At 30.9% G+C, this 18,133-nt stretch overlaps 2 protein-coding genes and 1 pseudogene across 5 annotated transcripts in view; 1 reads left to right on the forward strand and 2 right to left on the reverse strand.

Moving 5' to 3' along the window:
* The window catches only part of LOC105675639 (uncharacterized), a 28,164-nt gene extending 15,495 nt beyond the window's left edge, over positions 1 to 12,669 (reverse strand). Inside the window, exon 1 of the mRNA XM_067359775.1 lies at positions 12,584 to 12,669. The gene's annotated coding sequence lies outside the window, so the exon portion shown is untranslated. The remainder of the gene's footprint in view (positions 1 to 12,583) is intronic.
* On the forward strand, positions 3,286 to 6,621 carry LOC105672300 (retinol-binding protein pinta-like). Of its 4 annotated transcripts, none has more exons than XM_067359790.1 (8): positions 3,291 to 3,452; positions 3,639 to 3,813; positions 4,029 to 4,194; positions 4,435 to 4,539; positions 5,478 to 5,619; positions 5,803 to 5,913; positions 6,015 to 6,149; positions 6,392 to 6,621. In XM_067359790.1, exons 2-7 carry the CDS (start codon positions 3,687 to 3,689, stop codon positions 6,141 to 6,143), a joined length of 780 nt encoding a protein of 259 aa, XP_067215891.1. In that variant the 5' UTR covers positions 3,291 to 3,452; positions 3,639 to 3,686; the 3' UTR covers positions 6,144 to 6,149; positions 6,392 to 6,621. The 4 variants fall into 4 exon arrangements, with proteins under 4 accessions (XP_067215892.1, XP_067215891.1, XP_067215890.1 ...); XM_067359788.1 differs by having other exon boundaries at positions 3,294 to 3,452; positions 6,015 to 6,120; XM_067359791.1 differs by lacking the exon at positions 6,015 to 6,149 and having other exon boundaries at positions 3,286 to 3,452.
* Positions 12,670 to 15,503: 2,834 nt separating the features above from the next.
* LOC105668193 (uncharacterized) lies at positions 15,504 to 18,007 on the reverse strand (annotated as a pseudogene).
* Positions 18,008 to 18,133: the final 126 nt, after the last annotated feature.

The following is an 18,133-nucleotide window of genomic DNA, read 5'->3' on the forward strand; positions in this document are numbered from 1 at the left end:
TACAACAACTTTTTTTGAAAGGTTTGTTATTTGTTAATATATATACATTTTTTGTGGAAGATAAATTTTTCAGAAGGTTAATATATACGACAGCTTTTTTTAAAAGGTTTATATATACAACTTTTTTTGGTTATACAGGGTGTCTGGCAATAATCGCCCCACCGGTCATATACAGGTAGAGGAGGTCAAATCGAGTAGAAAAGTCCTTTACCATTTTTTAATTTTCATAATAAGTACTGAGTAATTAACGAAAAAAGATCGGCGAATCCGCGCGAGTAAAGCGCGCGCGGTGAGAAGGACGTCCCACTGCTACGCGATCACTAGGACACAAGGATCTAGCGTTACGCGCCGCTCGTATGTTGCCATTGTCATTTGTAGAGCGCTCCTCCCAACGCTTCATCGCGCGCCTAATGATCGCATAGCAGTGGGATGTCCTTCTCATCGCGCGCGCTTTACTCGCGCGGATTCGCCGATCTTTTTTCGTTAATTACTCAGTACTTATTATAAAAATTAAAAAATGGTAAAGGACTTTTCTACTCGATTTGACCTCCTCTACCTGTATATGACCGGTGGGGCGATTATTGCCAGACACCCTGTATATACAACAGCTTTTTTTGAAAGGTTTATATATACAACAACTTTTTTTGATTTATATATACAACAACTTTTTTTGGAAGGTTTGCGTGTATACAACAACTTTTTTTTGGAAGATATATACAACTTTTTTTGGAAGGTTTGTTAATGTATACGACATTTTTTTTTGGAAGATTAATTTTTTTAGAAGGTCAATATATACGACAGCTTTTTTTTGATCAATTACACATGCGCGACAAACATCGATTACACAAGCGGCACAAACAATACGTTATGCATATATGGTATATGCATATATCGCAGCGCGACGCATATAGTGCGACATTGACAACTCATTTCTGAGAGATGCAATTTTGAAACATAATATAATCATATATGGTTGTATTCAGCGTAAAAAATGCTACAACTTTTGTCATAACAAAAATTTTGAAATTCGTAAAAATAATAAGAAGAAGTGAGGGTAAATTAAAAAATATAAAATTTTTTAAAAATCGAGCTACGCGGTTATAAAGCTCATAAAAGACCATGCAACTTTTATTCGAAACATTTTTTGATATCTCTTACAGTTTTGACGATATTCAGTCAAAACCAAAAAAACCGTTTTAGCTTGTAGGGGTTGTTTCAACCCTAAACGTGCGAGAAAGCACATAAAAAAAAATACGTGTCTCTTATTTTGAGCTACTTTACAACATATTTAAAGCTCGTCAAAATCGGAGAGGGACACTTGGGTCCCTTTCCTTGTAAGTACAATTTTAGTGTTGTTATATTGGTACTGTTGAATTTAAAATCGGTAATAATTTCATTACCTGACCTATAAAACAAACTTTCATCCGATCTAAGGGCGGTATTCATAGTCCGTTCTTATATTCAAGATCGTCTTAAGCACGAACTTATATTCGCTCTCTTCGTCAGACACAATCTATGTGTGACGAAGAGAGCGAATATAAGTCCGTGCTTAAGACGATTTTAAATATAAGAACGGACTATGAATACCGCCCTAAGGTAACTCGAATTGTTATTCTGTTCGACAGAAGATTATTTTTTATAGAAATATTTTTGCTTTTTATATGCAAATATTTTAATGAGTGATTTGCTTTTTTGAGTTGGTACGATTGAAAACCAACTTCAGTATGATTTTCGGTCGTCTACATTACTCGCTCGGATGAGCCACAAGCAGGATTATCCTTTGGTGTAGATAGGGCATTACGTGTGTTTTTATCTCCTTGTGTCCCATGGAGCCGTAATTCCATGAAATTTCCGTAAAAGTTATTGCAAGTTGTTAGTTATTAATGCTTTTTCTAATTTTATTTATTTAACTAAATTTGACGATTTAATTAAAACTTTTGTTAAAATCATAATATATTCTGTAGTTTTCTTATGAATAAAATACAAATAAACAATTATAATCTGTTAAATAAAAAATAGTACTACCAGAGAGAAACCTGAGACAGGCCACGCTGCCGTTTTCCGTACGACGTTTTCTCTAGGCCGTACGCTAGTGACGCACTTGGACGTGGCTATTTAGTTCCTAAGCCGGCCGAAAATGGACGTGCGTCACTAGCATACGGTCTAGAGCAGTGCTGTCAGCTATTTGCAACTTTCGGCCGGATTTCTCGATGCACGCCTACTGCTCCCCCTCCTACTGCTCGCGCGTTGACAACGCGCCGCCGGACACTCGTAAGTAAGGAGCGCGACGCTTTAGCCGAGAGCACAAGCTTTTACATAAAGCATAACGCATAAGCATAAGGAAATTGATTGGTCTATATATAAGCATAAGCAAATGCATAAGGAAATGGACCAATCAATTTCCTTATGCTTATGCGTTATGCTTTATGCAAAAGTCTGTGCTCCGGCCATTTGTCTCAGAACCGTGCGTAATATAAAAATTAAAACAAAAGCGTCACGCTCCTTAGTTACGAGTGTCCGGCGGCGCGTTGTCAACGCGCGAGCATTAAGAGGGGGAGCAGTAGGCGTGCATCGAAAAATCCGGCCGAAAGTTGCAAATAGCTGACAGCACTGGCCTAGAGAAAGCGTCGTACGGAAAACGGCAGCGTGGCCTCTCTCAGGTTTCTCTCTGCTATTACAATGTTATTGGAATGTTGCTGTCACATTCTCATGAAATATTACAATTACAGGTTGCAATAATGTCTCAACAATATTACATTGCATCTTGCAAGATTGTAACATTGCTGCAATGTAATTGCAATGTTCTGTGCTGTATGGGTTTCCTAGAAAATTAAAAAAATTTTTCATAATTTTATTTTATGAAAAATTCTGAGAAAAAATTTCTTATTTATTCATATTTTTAAAACATTTTTTAGAAAATTATAAGAAATCTCAGAATTTCTTGCATCGTGGACACGTCTCAGATAGCTATCTCAGATAGCTACTGTTTGTCGATGAGATCATCATGCTCTCCTCTTCCTTCATCGCCCCTCGCCATCAAGCTGTTTCTAGCTCCCTCCTTACTTCATTGTCCCTCGCCGTAAACCGGTTTTACTGAGGTAACCTTCTCTCTATAAATCTTGGTTCCTGACATCTCTGTAATTTGAGATTGTGCTGGTGCAAATATCCATCATGTATTAAAGTATGTACCATCTCCGTGAGCAGCTCCATGCGTCAACTTGATGATGAAAGTTCTTCCGTGATTTACAAATGTATAGAGTGGGAATAATAGTGTATAAAAGACGCAAGCAAAGGAATGTAACGTTACTGATCGTCAGATCTGTTTCCAGTATATTTTTTGATTCTCGTATAAATTCTAAGTTTAAATCTTATCGCGACTATAAAAAATTATTTATATTACACAAACAACTAAATCAGTGGAATAATCATCGGAGATAAATTACAATATTAATGTAATATTTTGTATATAATATTATATTATGTAATTTAATATTAATAATAATGTCTCACGATTATTAGCTTCTATATCATTTTGCCCGATGTATAACACGCGAGATAATATAAAATTCAAAATAAAATTCTATTCTTAATTTTATTCTGTGACAAAAGCATGTAGCTCGTAATATGTGTAATTTTAGTTTGTATATATACGAAACAATTTGGTGAAAAAACAAACGGTAACAAAAATGTTGAAGCTTGAAGTACCTACGCTTAATGAAGTTCTGAAGAATAGTGGTGGAGATGAAAAACTTTTGGAAGAGTTGTTGTTGAAATTTCGACTGTGGTTGAAACAGCAAAGTCATCTTTCTCAAGGTTTGTATTTCTAATTTTCAATTAATTTTCTCGATTAATTCGTTAATTATTATCTAAAAATCTAAAAAATATACTTTATCTTAAACTACTTAAAAAATATACTAGTTTAATAATCATAATATCTACATTTAATGATAAACAAATCCACAATGTTTTATTCGTAATTTCTTTATCAACTCTTTACATTATATATAAAGACGAATGTTATTTTACAGATATCTCTGATCAACGATTAAAATTTTTTATTTATGCTGTAAAATTTAATTTCGAACAAGCCAAAAAAAATTTGGATACGCTTTACACTCTTCGTAATCTGGTTCCGGAATTTTACGAAAATTTCGATCCGTTTAGTGATGATATAAATCTTCTTCACACATACTTGTAAGCACTTAAACCAATCATAAAGTATTTCTAGATTTATAAATGTTTTTATAGAAAATATTTTTTGAATGCAAAAAAAGTATGATTAAAAATTTTAATTATAATATTGCAATAATAAGCAATGAATATTATAACAAATAATTATATTAATTGCAAAAATTCTTTGCCTGATAATTTGAAATTTATTTTTGTATTTACACAAACATGTATAATATTTTTCTAAATATTTACTCATTTTAGACAGAATGTATGTTTGCCAAAGTTAACCCCAGAAGGATACAGATTATATATCTGTCGTCTAATAAATAATGACGCCTCTTTATATAATGCTTGGGCGGTTCTAAAGTACGTATGTAATATCTACAAAGTAGAACAAATGTACTATTTCACAAAAATTTAATATTTTGTTTGTCATGAGACTAACAATAAATTATCTACAAAATTATCAGACCTGCTAAAGTGATAATATTAAAACAGTAGTAACAGTAGTTGATTACTGTTTTAACTTTTGATGATTACGTATCATAAACCTTGAACTTTTCCACTGACTTATTACTCAATAATGACGCTTCACTTGAGCTTGCTATTAATATCATTTCCTATCAATCGTTTAGCTACATTATGATAAAAATCACTTTTAAAGAAATATCGTTAAAACTTTTTTATTAGATTGTGTTGCGGTTGTGAGCTAACGATTAACTAAGGTTACTAATATACTAATAAGATATAGAATGCGCACGATTTAAAATTGAGAACATTACATCGGTAAAAATGCGTATGTATAAGTTGTTATAAGTTGCATTTTGATATTGAAAAAGGCCTGATTACGTGTCGAAACATTTATCTTTTGTGTTTATTTGGTAAATATATATTTGCACGACCATTCAGCATTGACTAATTAGCCCTTTTTTATAAGATCTGATTTTTATTAAAAATATTATTTTTATAATTTTTAATTCTATTATTCGGAAATATTTCAATATACATTTTTACGTTAGTCCGAACGCAACATGTTCATTTCTGAACAATTGAGAAATTTGATATGCACTATTTGTGAAATAGAGGGCTCATATAGATGTAAAGAACAGATTGTATATTCAATAAAACAAAATTTTCGAACGATTGTATTTCACCCACAGATGACGCCCAAACATAATGATTAAACAATAACAAATTATAGATTTACAACAAACCCATATACATATATTTAAAAATATACATAAAATTCTTTATTTTTTTTTTTTTTGAAGATACAAAACGCATATTACTAATTAATATTGCAGATATTTTACGATGATATTTGAGACAGGAATGGAAGAAGATATAGTCCCTGACATCGCTGTAATTTGGGATTGTACTGGAGCAAATATCAATCATGTATTAAAGTATTCACCACCTCTGTTAAAGAAATTTGATTCTTGTATGGTACGTAATATTTTTTTACTATAAAATGATATCTAGCAAAAAGTAATTATATTATAATTAAAATATTTCAAAGTTTGCGTATATTAACAATGATTTGTGAAATAAGGATTTCGAACCAAAAAAGTTTGCTCGAAATCCAAATTTTACAAATCATTGTTGTTTTATATTACTTCGATTATTTAGACGGCATACAGTTTAAGAGTAAAAGCGCTTTACGTAATCCATGCTCCACAATATGTAGACATATTTATGAAAGCAGCGAAATCAATATTTAAAGCAAAATTGTTCAACAGAGTAAGTATATTTTGAAATTATATAAATTTAATTTGTTAAGTAACTACAGTTTGGCCTTTCTTAAAACAATTCCACAATTTCAATTGGCTCTATTATATCAGATCCACGTTTGCAAATCAGGAATAGAATCATTATATGAAACAATACCAAAAGCAATTTTACCAGCGGATTATGGCGGTGAAGAACCATCAATGGACATATTAACACGTAAAATATCATCATTGTTTTAAATACGTGTATTTATCAACAATTTGAACAACTTTAAAATTAAAATGCAAAACAGAAAATAAATATTACCTAACCATATGTTTGATGAAAAATAAATGTTATTTTAATTATTATATCTCAACAATGGTAGATTATACTCAAAACTGTTTATCTCTTTTTTTAATATAATTTAGAGATTAAAAGGTGATTAAAAAGTAAGTTCTTAAATTTAAATATTTAAGAAATAATTTTTGCTGTTTATTGTTTCTAGATATGTGGCGAGCAAAACTAGCCCAACGAAGAGACTGTCTTATAAAAGAAGGAAGACGAAAAACCCAGGAATCTCTTCGAATAAATTCTATAATAAATCCTGACGAATTGTTTGGAGTTCCGGGAACGTTTAGAAAATTAGAATTTGATTAATTTGCAAATATTTTTTTAATATCTATATTTTAAATAAATATCTTGTAATTAAAACAAATAAAATTTTTTATAAATATATTTCACAAATTTTTTCTTATAAATCAATATAAACAAAATTTTTTTAAATTGCATTAATCAAGTCAAAAAAATATAATTAATAACAGCAAAGAATTTGTCACTGCTAGACCGAACTAACATGTTAATAATTAATCCTATATTATACATGCTTATTTAAAAAAATTGGATTTATTCATATGTAGAAGTTGAATAAAGAAGGTCAGCCGCAGTTGACCTTCTGATGTTGTTGATGACATAATACGCAATTTAATGCATGCAAATTTCCGGGTTTCAATACAAGTATTACCTGAAAAGTTGAAAATAAAGCATACATTAATATTTATAACTGTTTATTTCGTCTTTTAGCAAGTTTTCCACGACGAACAAGTTTTATAATTTTGAATTTAAAAAAAACTGAGTTTATTGTAAGTGTAAATTAAAGAATACAACAAAAGTATAGATAAACGAGGAAAGAAATTTGGAGGAATATAATTATGCAAAGATGTTGAAATATTAAATTAAATTAAAACATTATAGTTGATCATTTTTTAATCCCTATATATAATTTTTAACTCTTTGAAGTACAAACACAGGCTATACTATTTATTTATATATTTTATAAAGTTCATTGCCAGGTTCACACCGGTGCGCTCAAAAGTCGCGCAGACGCTGCTGCACGCTTGCTTTGATTTTTTAATTATTATTGTTTAATTATTTATTTTATTATTATTATTATTATTTAATTATTATTTAATTCAATAAATATTCTGGTTTTATTTTTGGGCCATAACAAAAAAAGCAAAATTTTGATAAGATTTTTATTGTAATTATTATGTCACAGATATATTAAATTTTGAATTGCAAAACGATGTGGTATAAAAGCAGTGTAGATATCAGAATAAGTAAAATATTTTGACATGATTTTCTTATACTTTTTAGCAGTATAAAAATAATAAAAGTATTTCAAGAACATTATTTTTTGCGTATAGTTTTTCCACTAATAGAAAAATTTTGTACTTATTTTATAGATTTTTTTGCGAAAATGCACTTGTTTTTTCGGACTATAATTTAGTGTTTGTCCGATTGTTTCATACATCACCTTATTAAAAAGTAATCTCATGTTGCATAATTTTAAAGCATGGCGAAATATATAAATCCACTCTTAAAAAAGGCATGAAAAGTCGATAGTCTAATGTATCGAAATCTCGAAAGTATCGAAGTGTATTGTTGCAGTTTTATCGCGACGCTGATTGGTTATCTCAATGTCATATGCGAAAAATATATTTTTACAGTTTATATTTAAATGGTTGTCAAGGCAATATTGATCATGTGCAAAAAATATATTTTGACAGTTTATATTTAAATGGTTGTCAAGGCAATATTGATTAGCAATTTATAAATGTTTCTATGACAATTATTTACATTTCCTCAAGCTGTCAAGTTGTATTCAAATAAAAAAGGAATTTAAAAATATGTAAAAAATTAGGACGTTAATTATAAATTTTTTTGCAAAATTATTTAGATATTTTTTACTTGTATATTTTTTCTAATTACCAAATATTTGGTAATGGAACTAAATAATTTCGTCCTAATTACCAAATATTTGGTAATAGGAACTAAATTATTTTGTCCTAATTACCAAATATTTGGTAATGGGAACTAAATAATTTCGTCCTAATTACCAAATATTTGGTAATGGGAACTAACCAGGGAGAAACGTAAAGTCGAATAGATGTCTAGTTGACGTCTATTCGATAGATCTAAAATAAGTTGTTTTTTGCATCTCGGTAGACGTCGAAATGGTTTCTATTAGACACATCTATTAGACGTCTTGTAGATGTCTTATAAATGTTGATTAGACGTCTTATATAAAGCTTATATAAAGCTCGTATCAAACCATGCATTAACAATTAAAATTGAAATTTGACTAAACAGAACAAAGAAATTTTAGTCTTCTGTCCTGATTAATTAAATTCCAATCTTCAATCTTTAATACGTAGTCTGATATGGGCTTAACCCAACGGATTGTTAATATATATTAATGAACTGTCAAAATTATAGCCTCGTGTAATGTAATGTCAGATTTATTTATATGTAGTACATTTATATAAGTACATTGTTTTATTATAATATGCAATATTGTTTTAAGGATCACTGAAACATATACTGAGAAAAAATACAGCATTGTAGGATGCTTGCGCATTTATATCTTTAATATCATTTGACGCATACACTACAATGCTGTATTTTTTCTTAGTATATGTTTCACTGAGCCTTAAAACTAGGCTTACCATCCGTCCTGATTTAGCAGGACATGTCCTGATTTTGGATGATTTTGAAAGCGTCCTGATTTATTTTTTAAAATAGGTGAAATGTCCTGATTTATCGCCGATAGGCAAACTTACGTTTTGTCTGCTATGCTTTATGGGCAGGTGAGTGTGTTCAGAGAGAGAAAAACCAAAGCGCCAAATAAGTTCTTCAAGATCTTTAATGTTTTTGCAATTTACGGTCAGAACGAATGCATTAATGAAATTGTGCGACTTTGCCAAAATCACTTTTCTTGAAAACACCATGCTCATCAATTCGAAACACGCGCGTGATGCGCGGCGCGTTCTCCGCATTAATTGTTTGCGACTCTTGCGAGTTGCGGATTTGATTCGTGTCGTACTTTGTTACATAACCTTGCCTGTTGTCCCAGTGCATGTCCCTGTCGGTGTCAATGGGCGGTATTCATAGTCCGTTCTTATATTTAAAATTGTCTTAAGCACGGACTTATATTCGCTCTCTTCGTCACACATAGATTGTGTCTGACGAAGAGAGCGAATATAAGTTCGTTCTTAAGACGATCTTGAATATAAGAACGGACTATGAATACCGCCCAATAAACCAACTAAACATCACATGGTTGACGGCACATTAAATACACAATAAAAAAAAAATCCATGCAGTCCGTCATTCGCGAAATTAAAATATATATTTTTTCGTTGGTTCGTGAAAAGTTTAGAAAAAACTGACAAATCGAGATGCCGCCAAAAAGAAAATGTCATTTCACCGACGACTTACGCCGGAAGTACCCTTGTTTCGGTAAAAGTCGAAGTGAGTTTGAAGCAAAATGTCAAATTTGTGATTCATATGTTTCAATAGCGAATAGTGGTTGGTATTTATTAATTCTATGTATAACTATATTATTTTAACCAGACATAATTAATAATTGAACAATACACTGAATTTAAGAGAATTTCCTCGCGATACTTCACTTTTTCCTCTGGGAGAGAAAAAACATGCGTTGCACCGACACACGGATCAGCTCTATATTGTCAGGTGCACATCGCATGAATTACGTCGCTTTGTTACTAATATAATAGCTTCCTGTTCATTATTTTTTGTTCGTTTTTAGGATCAACCGATCTGGAAAAGCACATTAATACACCGAAGCATGCTAGGAACATTCGAGATGCATCAACATCTAAATCAATGACAAACTTTGTTGTGCATAAATCGACACCCCTTGCTTTAAAAATATCAGCAGCAGAAGGAACGTTAGCATTTCATATCGTGAAACATCATAACAGCTTTAAATCAATGGACTGCACTTCAACTCTCTTGCGTACCCTTTTCGACGACTCTGATATTGCCAAAAAAATATCGTGCGCCCGTACAAAAACTGAAGCAATTATAAACGGTGTGTTATCACCCCACTGTATACTTATGGTTTCTAATGACCTTAAGAATATTTCATTTGTGAGTATAAGTACGGACAGCAGTAATCACGGCAATAAAAAATTATTCCCTATTGTTGTCCAGTACTTTGATCATATTCAGGGAGGAATTCAAGTACGTATGTTAGACTTGCAAGAAATCAACAACGAAACAGCTGAGACAGTCACAAGTTTGATCGAAGGTGTTATCACAAAACACAATTTAAATAAAAAAATTATTGCATTTTCTGGCGATAATACAAATACCAACTTTGGTGGTTTGAATCGTAAGGGTGAACAGAATATTTTTCATTTACTAAAAAATCGTGTAAATTCTGAACTCGTCGGAATTGGTTGTTCGGCGCATATTCTCCATAATGCGATTCATCACGGTCTCGATCAATTTGGCCTGTTCGATATTGATGCCCTGGTTCTCAAGATCTTCAATTTTTTTTCAATTTATACGGTCAGAACAAATGAATTAAAAGAATTCTGCGACTTTGTCGAAGTCACTTATCGTAACCTATTATACCACAGCAAGACGCGATGGCTGAGCCTGCTGCCTGCTGTTCATCGAATTTTGCAAATGTTTCCGGCCTTAAAATCCTATTTTTTATCCCAAAACAAATCGCTAAAAATACTCGAAGCTTTCTTTCTCGATGACTTCAGCGAATGCTATCTGTACTTTATACATTCTATAATGTCACTTTTCTATGAAAAAATTAAGGACATTGAGAAAGAAAACAACAGCATATTGGAAATAATTGCTATTATTGGAGACACTGTTGAATCATTACGCGAAAGGATAGATTCCAAATTTCTGCCATTGAGCATCAAGCTTGTATTTTCGAAATTAAAAAAAGATGGGAAAGGCAGTAGCTGTGACAATTTTGCAGCAAGGGCACTGTCAGTATACGAAGTAACGGAAGAGTATTTGCGAAAGTGGAGTGAGTTGTTTTCCGAGTTTGAGGTAAATACATTTAATTTTTTCAAAATTTCTTCTTTCTGAATTTTTTTATTGGTTACAAAATTGTATAATTTTTATGCTTTAGGTGTTCAAATGGTTGAATTTCAAACAGAAAGTTGTACTGGATTATAAATATGTAGAAGAAACCATCATATTTCTAGCGTCCAAAAATATCGTTCTTGACGATTCAAAAACTTTCAATCAATTCGTAAATCTTAAGAAATTTTTGAATCAAAGAGAGAGCGATGAAGAATTCTTTAAACAATGCTGTAATTCGAAGATATGCAACTTTTTCTGTGCAAACTCTAACACTGAATCGTATTCAGAAATATTAAAAATTGCACAGTATTTTTTCGCGATACCAGGCCATAACGCGAATTGTGAACGGATATTTTCACTTATTAATACTCAATGGAGCGATGAGCGTAATCGACTGTCAGTAGAAACTGTACGACATATTGTTACTGTTCAGTTTAATCTTAAAAACTTGTCCTGTGCAGATATCTATAAATATTTGTTACGACCGGAAAATATAGAAATACTACGAAAAATCAGTAGCTCCGAAAAGTACCAAAGTACTAGCAACAATAATAAAATGTAATGTCTTAAAACGTGTATTGTTTATTGTCTTAGTATTCAACTCAAGCCGCTTGAGTTAAGTTAAGTAAGGTTAGGTTAGCATTTCGTAGGTGTCCTGATTTTTCATGCAGGTCATATGGTAACCCTACTTAAAACAATACTGCATAATATACATTTAACACAGTACATAATTCTAATATATATAATATAATAATATTTATAAGATTTCTAAAGTAGGTACTTATATTATTACAGTAGAATATATTATACGATACATTTCTACATTATTCAAATTTCTTTGCGAATACATACACAATATTTAATTATATTTATTATAAAATTTGTTAAGTTCAATTTTACTAATACTCTAAGATAAAAAATAATCTAATATTTTCTAGATCTAAAATTTTAATAAGACAAAGTTGACAAAATCTTTAAAGAAGTATAATCTAAAAATTGAGTTTATACATTATTAGAAGTAAAACAAACAAAAGGTTTGTTATTGTTGCGTTGCTATTTTGTACACTTGTATACAATTCGCACTTAAAATGAGAAGAACGTTATATTCAGGCGTTGGAGAGAAAAAAGAACTAAAGAGTGTACAATGCGATGCAACGCGAACTTTTGCAAATGCGAACTAACCTAAAAGCGTAATATTTTACTTTAAAGTACACAAAGATATTAAATCACAAGATAAAGCACAATCAATTTTTCCTTGGGAAAAAAATCGTGCACTTACCGGTTTCTTTTCATTATCCATTTTTTACTGTTTTATAGCAGCACACACGAGACACAAGACAGCACAGCACGTGAACACGTGAATAGGTTACGGCATTCGCGCGGCAATACTTGTTGAGCCTGAGCGGTATGAAAGGCAACGTAACCAATCATATAAATGATCGATATTGATTGGTCAATATAGCACCCGCAAAAATCAAAATTACTAAAACAATTTTTCCGTAAAAATATTATATATATATATAATATTAATATAATATAATATTAAAGAACAATTTTTATATATATATATAATCGATTATAATTATACAGGGTGAATCATTTTAATCTATGGATCCGAATATCTTCCAAATTACGGTATCTACAAAAAAATGGTTTAGATAAAAGTTGACCAGGACAGAGGGGGTTATTTAATTGTATATGCTGCTGACAGCCTCGGGTAAAAGAGGACAGACATAATGCTATCTCTTTTTTTTTGCAGGTATAGCTATCGACCATATATGTAGACATCATTATTAATTTTATAATCTCCAAAATCATGACAGACAGAAATTGATTCGCGCAAATACAAAGTAAATATTAATATTAGAAAATACATTTTATGAGATTATTTTTTTAACCACAAAATTTTTGTGTTTTTATCCTGATGAGGCTATATTGCATTAATATATTTACTTATTGTTAGAAGTCTATTAGACATCTATTAGATGCCGAAAGATAATTTGTAATCTAAACAGTGTTTGATAAACAATACATCGCTATTGTGTAAATATTAAGTTTTAATTTTGTATAAGGAAATAAATGACACAAAATTACATGGCATCTAATTTAGATATTTCCAGACATTATTTTAGACTAGACTAGACTAGACTATATTAGATGGCTCCGACATCTAATAGACGTATATCCGATCTTGTGTTTCTCCCTGGAAAATTATTTTGTCCTAATTACCAAATATTTGGTAATGGGAACTAAATAATTTCGTCCTAATTACCAAATATTTGGTAATGGGAACTAAATAATTTCGTCTTAATTACCAAATATTTGGTAATAATTACTAAACCATTTCGTCCTAATTAACCATAAAATTATGGTTGGATCTACCATAATGGATTATGGTTGAATTAATCATAAAATTATGGTTGGATCTACCACAACGGATTATGGTCGATCCAACTATAAAAATATGGTTGGATCTACCACAACGGATTAAGGTCAATCCAACTATAAAAATATGGATGGATCTACCACAATGGATTATGGTCGATCCAACTATAAAATTATGGTTGGATCTATCACAATGGATTATGGTCGATCCAACTATAAAATTATGGTTGGATCTACCACAATGGATTATGGTCGATCCAACTATAAAAATATGGTTGGATCTACCACAATGGGTTATGATCGATCCAACTATAAAATTATGGTTGGATCTACCACAATGGATTATGATCGATCCAACTATAAAATTATGGTTGGATTTACCACAATGGATTTTAATCGATCCAACTATAAAAATATGGTTGGATTTACCACAATGGATTATGGTCGATCCAACTATAAAATTATGGTTGGATCTACCACAATGGATTATGGTCGATCCAACTATAAAATTATGGTTGGATCTACCACAATGGATTATGGTCGATCCAACTATAAAAATATGGTTGGATCTACCACAATGGATTATGGTCGATCCAACCATAAAATTATGGTTGGATCTACCACAATGGATTATGATCGATCCAACTATAAAATTATGGTTGGATCTACCACAATGGATTATGGTCGATCCAACTATAAAATTATGGTTGGATCTACCACAATAGATTATAGTCGATCCAACTATAAAAATATGGTTGGATCTACCACAATGGATTATGATCGATCCATTTGTCCTAATTACCAAATATTTGGTAATAATTACTAAATCACTTCGTCCTAATTGCCAAATATTTGGTAATAATTACTAAATCACTTTGTTCTAATTACCAAATATTTGGTAATAATTACTAAATCACTTTGTCCTAATTACTAAATATTTGGTAATAATGATTAAATCACTTCGTCTTAATTACCAAATATTTGGTAATTTCTAATAAATATTTACTTGAATAAAAAAATCATTTACTTGATTCTAATAAATATTTACTTGATTCTAATATATATTTACTTAAATAAAAAAAATCATTTACTTGAATTCACTCTTAAAAAAGGCATAAAAAATCGATACTCGAATGTATCGAAAGTATTGTTGACGCTTTTTTGCGACGCTGATTGTTATCTTGATTATTCTGGCAGTTTGATAGTTTGAGAGCAAAAGTTATTTTGACGGTTATTTAAAATTAAAAAAATTTTTTTTAAATATTTAGATTTTATAATTATTAAATTACAATAATAAGTGCGCGCGCGTAGCGCGCGCTTGTATTGTACTAGTATATATAAATTTGAAAAATAAAATACTTGTAATATATATTTATTAACTATGAGTTTTTATCATGAAGTTAACGCTGCAATGAGGGGATTTAATTATTATTTTAATTTTGTTTGTATTTTCTGCAATTATAAGCAATCCATTCTAAATGAGGAAAGAAATCTTTTCAAGAGATGCGTACAAATGATATGTTTAATGTCAAATGTAATATGCCAAATGCATCTATAGAAAGTAACATTACTTACATTAATTACAGTTTTGTAAAACATACATATAAAAGGAAAAAAAGTATTGATACATTAATACGAAGTATTATATATAATATGATACGTCATATGAAGTAGTAAGAGAACAGCAGAACAGGAAAAATAGTACATTTATTGAATATATAAGGATGAACTATTGTACACGCGGAGATTCATTTATATATTTTAATATGTAAAACAAGGAAAAGAAAAAAATAAATTTAGAATACTTTATTTTTCTTTCTTAGACCTTTTAATTTTGACAAAAATAGAATAAAGCTGTTATTTTGGAATATAATTGTTAACCATTCTCAGTTAAGAATCGCAGAAAAAATCTGGAACCTTTTGAGCAGATCTTTTTTTGAGCGTTTTGTGTTTTTCGCGATCAAATTTAGTCACTTTATCGAGACTCTTTAGAACTCTTCTGTTAACATACTCTCGTACGAATTGTATTTTCATGCCATAATGTAATATAAAGCTGAAATTATGCAGAATAATTATTAAAAATGTTATGATTATAAACTACTATAGATATTTATCATTATAAATTACAAATATAATAATTAAGATGTACAAATTTTACCAATTATTATATTTTTAACTAAAAGTTGCATATACACTTTTGATTTATTTATTTGTGCTTACCGTAGTAACATAAGCTGCAATCGTTGAAAATAAGTAAGCGTTTTTCGCATATGTGGCATATTAATGCTTAATAAATCAGCGACGAGCAATAAAATCTGGTTGAATGCGAGACTATTCGCCGTATAATAATTTGTACCTTCTACCAAACATCTTAGCATGTGCTCCCATTCAGGTGTTACTTGCCGTAAATACGGTCTCACCCAAGTTTCGGTGAAGTCTCGCCCTCTTTGCTTTATCTCCTCAAGACTGTCGCGACAAAAATTGTATCTAGAGCATAGATTTATTGTCGGTAAAACGTATTAATTTTATAGAACAGATTATAGAATAATATATTATAATAGATTATAAAAAGTAATAAATCAGTCAACAAACACATAACAAATAAAAATCAAGAAGCAAAAGCAAAAATATGCATTGGATAAAGATTAAAAACCAATGTTCAGATAAATAAAAAATTTATTTTAGAATGGAAATACGTTAAACTCAAAAGAAAAGTTTAAACTCGTTATTAGTTGAACTTATTGCCATAATGATCTTGCTATTAACATCGCAGTGTTTGAAATGTAATGATGAGCGAACTTGCGCGGAAACGCCAGATTGTACTTACTCATCTTCGATACCAAGAAGATATCCTATACCTCTCCATAGGTGACAAAAAGCTATCATATTTTCGTCGCTAACGTGAACGCCGAGCTCGTGCGGATAAAGCAGAATTATTCCCATGAAAGTGAATTGCGTAGCTGCCATATCAGCTTGATTTAATCCCGTGGGTTTGAGCAGTAGATGAAGACAACCGTTTGCCACGGTCGGATACGGACAGGAGGAAAAATCTTCTAGGATTGTTTTTCTATCCGGGTACCATGGGTTCGAAATTTTAGTGGCCGCATCGAGTTCCTCCTGATCGTACTCGCAAAGTTTCAGCCGTATCGCACGGTGCATTCTACGCACAGCTTGAATATCTTGATAAGCCTTTGTATTTTCGGTCCAAGGATCCTCTGTTATCCAGTTTTTCACACGGCAAACAGTATATAAGTATCTTGACAATGATAAAATTTTGACATGCATTTTTTTTAAAAAGATACCGAATGTAATTTTATTCAATCATTTAAATTTAATTCAACTACAGTTTTGTCTATTATTTCGAAAACATTATTTATATTTATTACTTAACAGTTGAGATTAGCTATAGTTAATCTATTCTGATCTATTTTAATCTATAAAATTATTTTGCAGTAGAGTAAAAAATTCCGTAATTTCTGCTTTTTGTTATTCTCGAGCTCTTTTATATATTGAATGATTTCTGTAAATATACCATTATCATTATAAGAAATACAAGTTTAATAGAAGAATAAATTATTTGATTTAAATCTAATTATTAAGTTATGTAGGAATCTTTTCATATATTTGAAAAATTTTGTCGAAATTATTACAACTTATACCTTCTAAACGCTAAGTACGGCGTGTGAGATTGCCGGCTCAAAATCATCGGTTTAAGACCGTCTCTAAAAGTAAATATTTGGAACAGTGACAGCATGTTAGCGAGGAAGATCGAGAAGATGTGTTCTCGTGCGAATTTTTGTCCTCTCTGAAACATGTCCATATCCAACCAGAGCGGTCTGTCCGTTGTACTTCGGCCGCAATCTCCACGATGTAGCGCGGCCGATATGAAGAACAATAAAGAATTTGGCAATTTTGGAATATACGTTTTCATATTTTCCATTGTATGCTCATATTCTTTATCCGTAAATTCGTCATTGTTAGACGTCCATTCGTTGTTAGACTTCGTATGCTGGTCCGTGAAATGTTTCATATTCTTCACCACGTGCTTCTTATATTTCATTGCGTTCTTTGCCTCGGCGAGTTCATAACGTTTGTCTGTTGTTGCATTATCTATGCGGTAATCCATGTGATTGTCGTTCTGATTTTCTGAGTTTGATGCCATTTTGTTTATAATATTTTAAATATTTCGCAATTCTACGCAGACCAATGGTAACTGTCTCAGTTAAATCAACTGTAGCACAAAACATTTTAAACAAAAATGAAAAATAATTGCTTATACAAAATAGTCTAAATAATCAAATACACACTATATACTCATTATCAGCAGTTAATGCGATACTGCGCGCGACGACTTGTATCTTTCGCACCAAGGTGTAAAAAGCAACTGGATGCAATTCAATATTTGTATGTTGTTTTAGTTACTTTGATGCTCTAATGCAAATTC

This window comes from Linepithema humile, chromosome 7 (genome assembly GCF_040581485.1).
Source record: "Linepithema humile isolate Giens D197 chromosome 7, Lhum_UNIL_v1.0, whole genome shotgun sequence".
NCBI classification, from domain to species: domain Eukaryota; kingdom Metazoa; phylum Arthropoda; class Insecta; order Hymenoptera; family Formicidae; genus Linepithema; species Linepithema humile.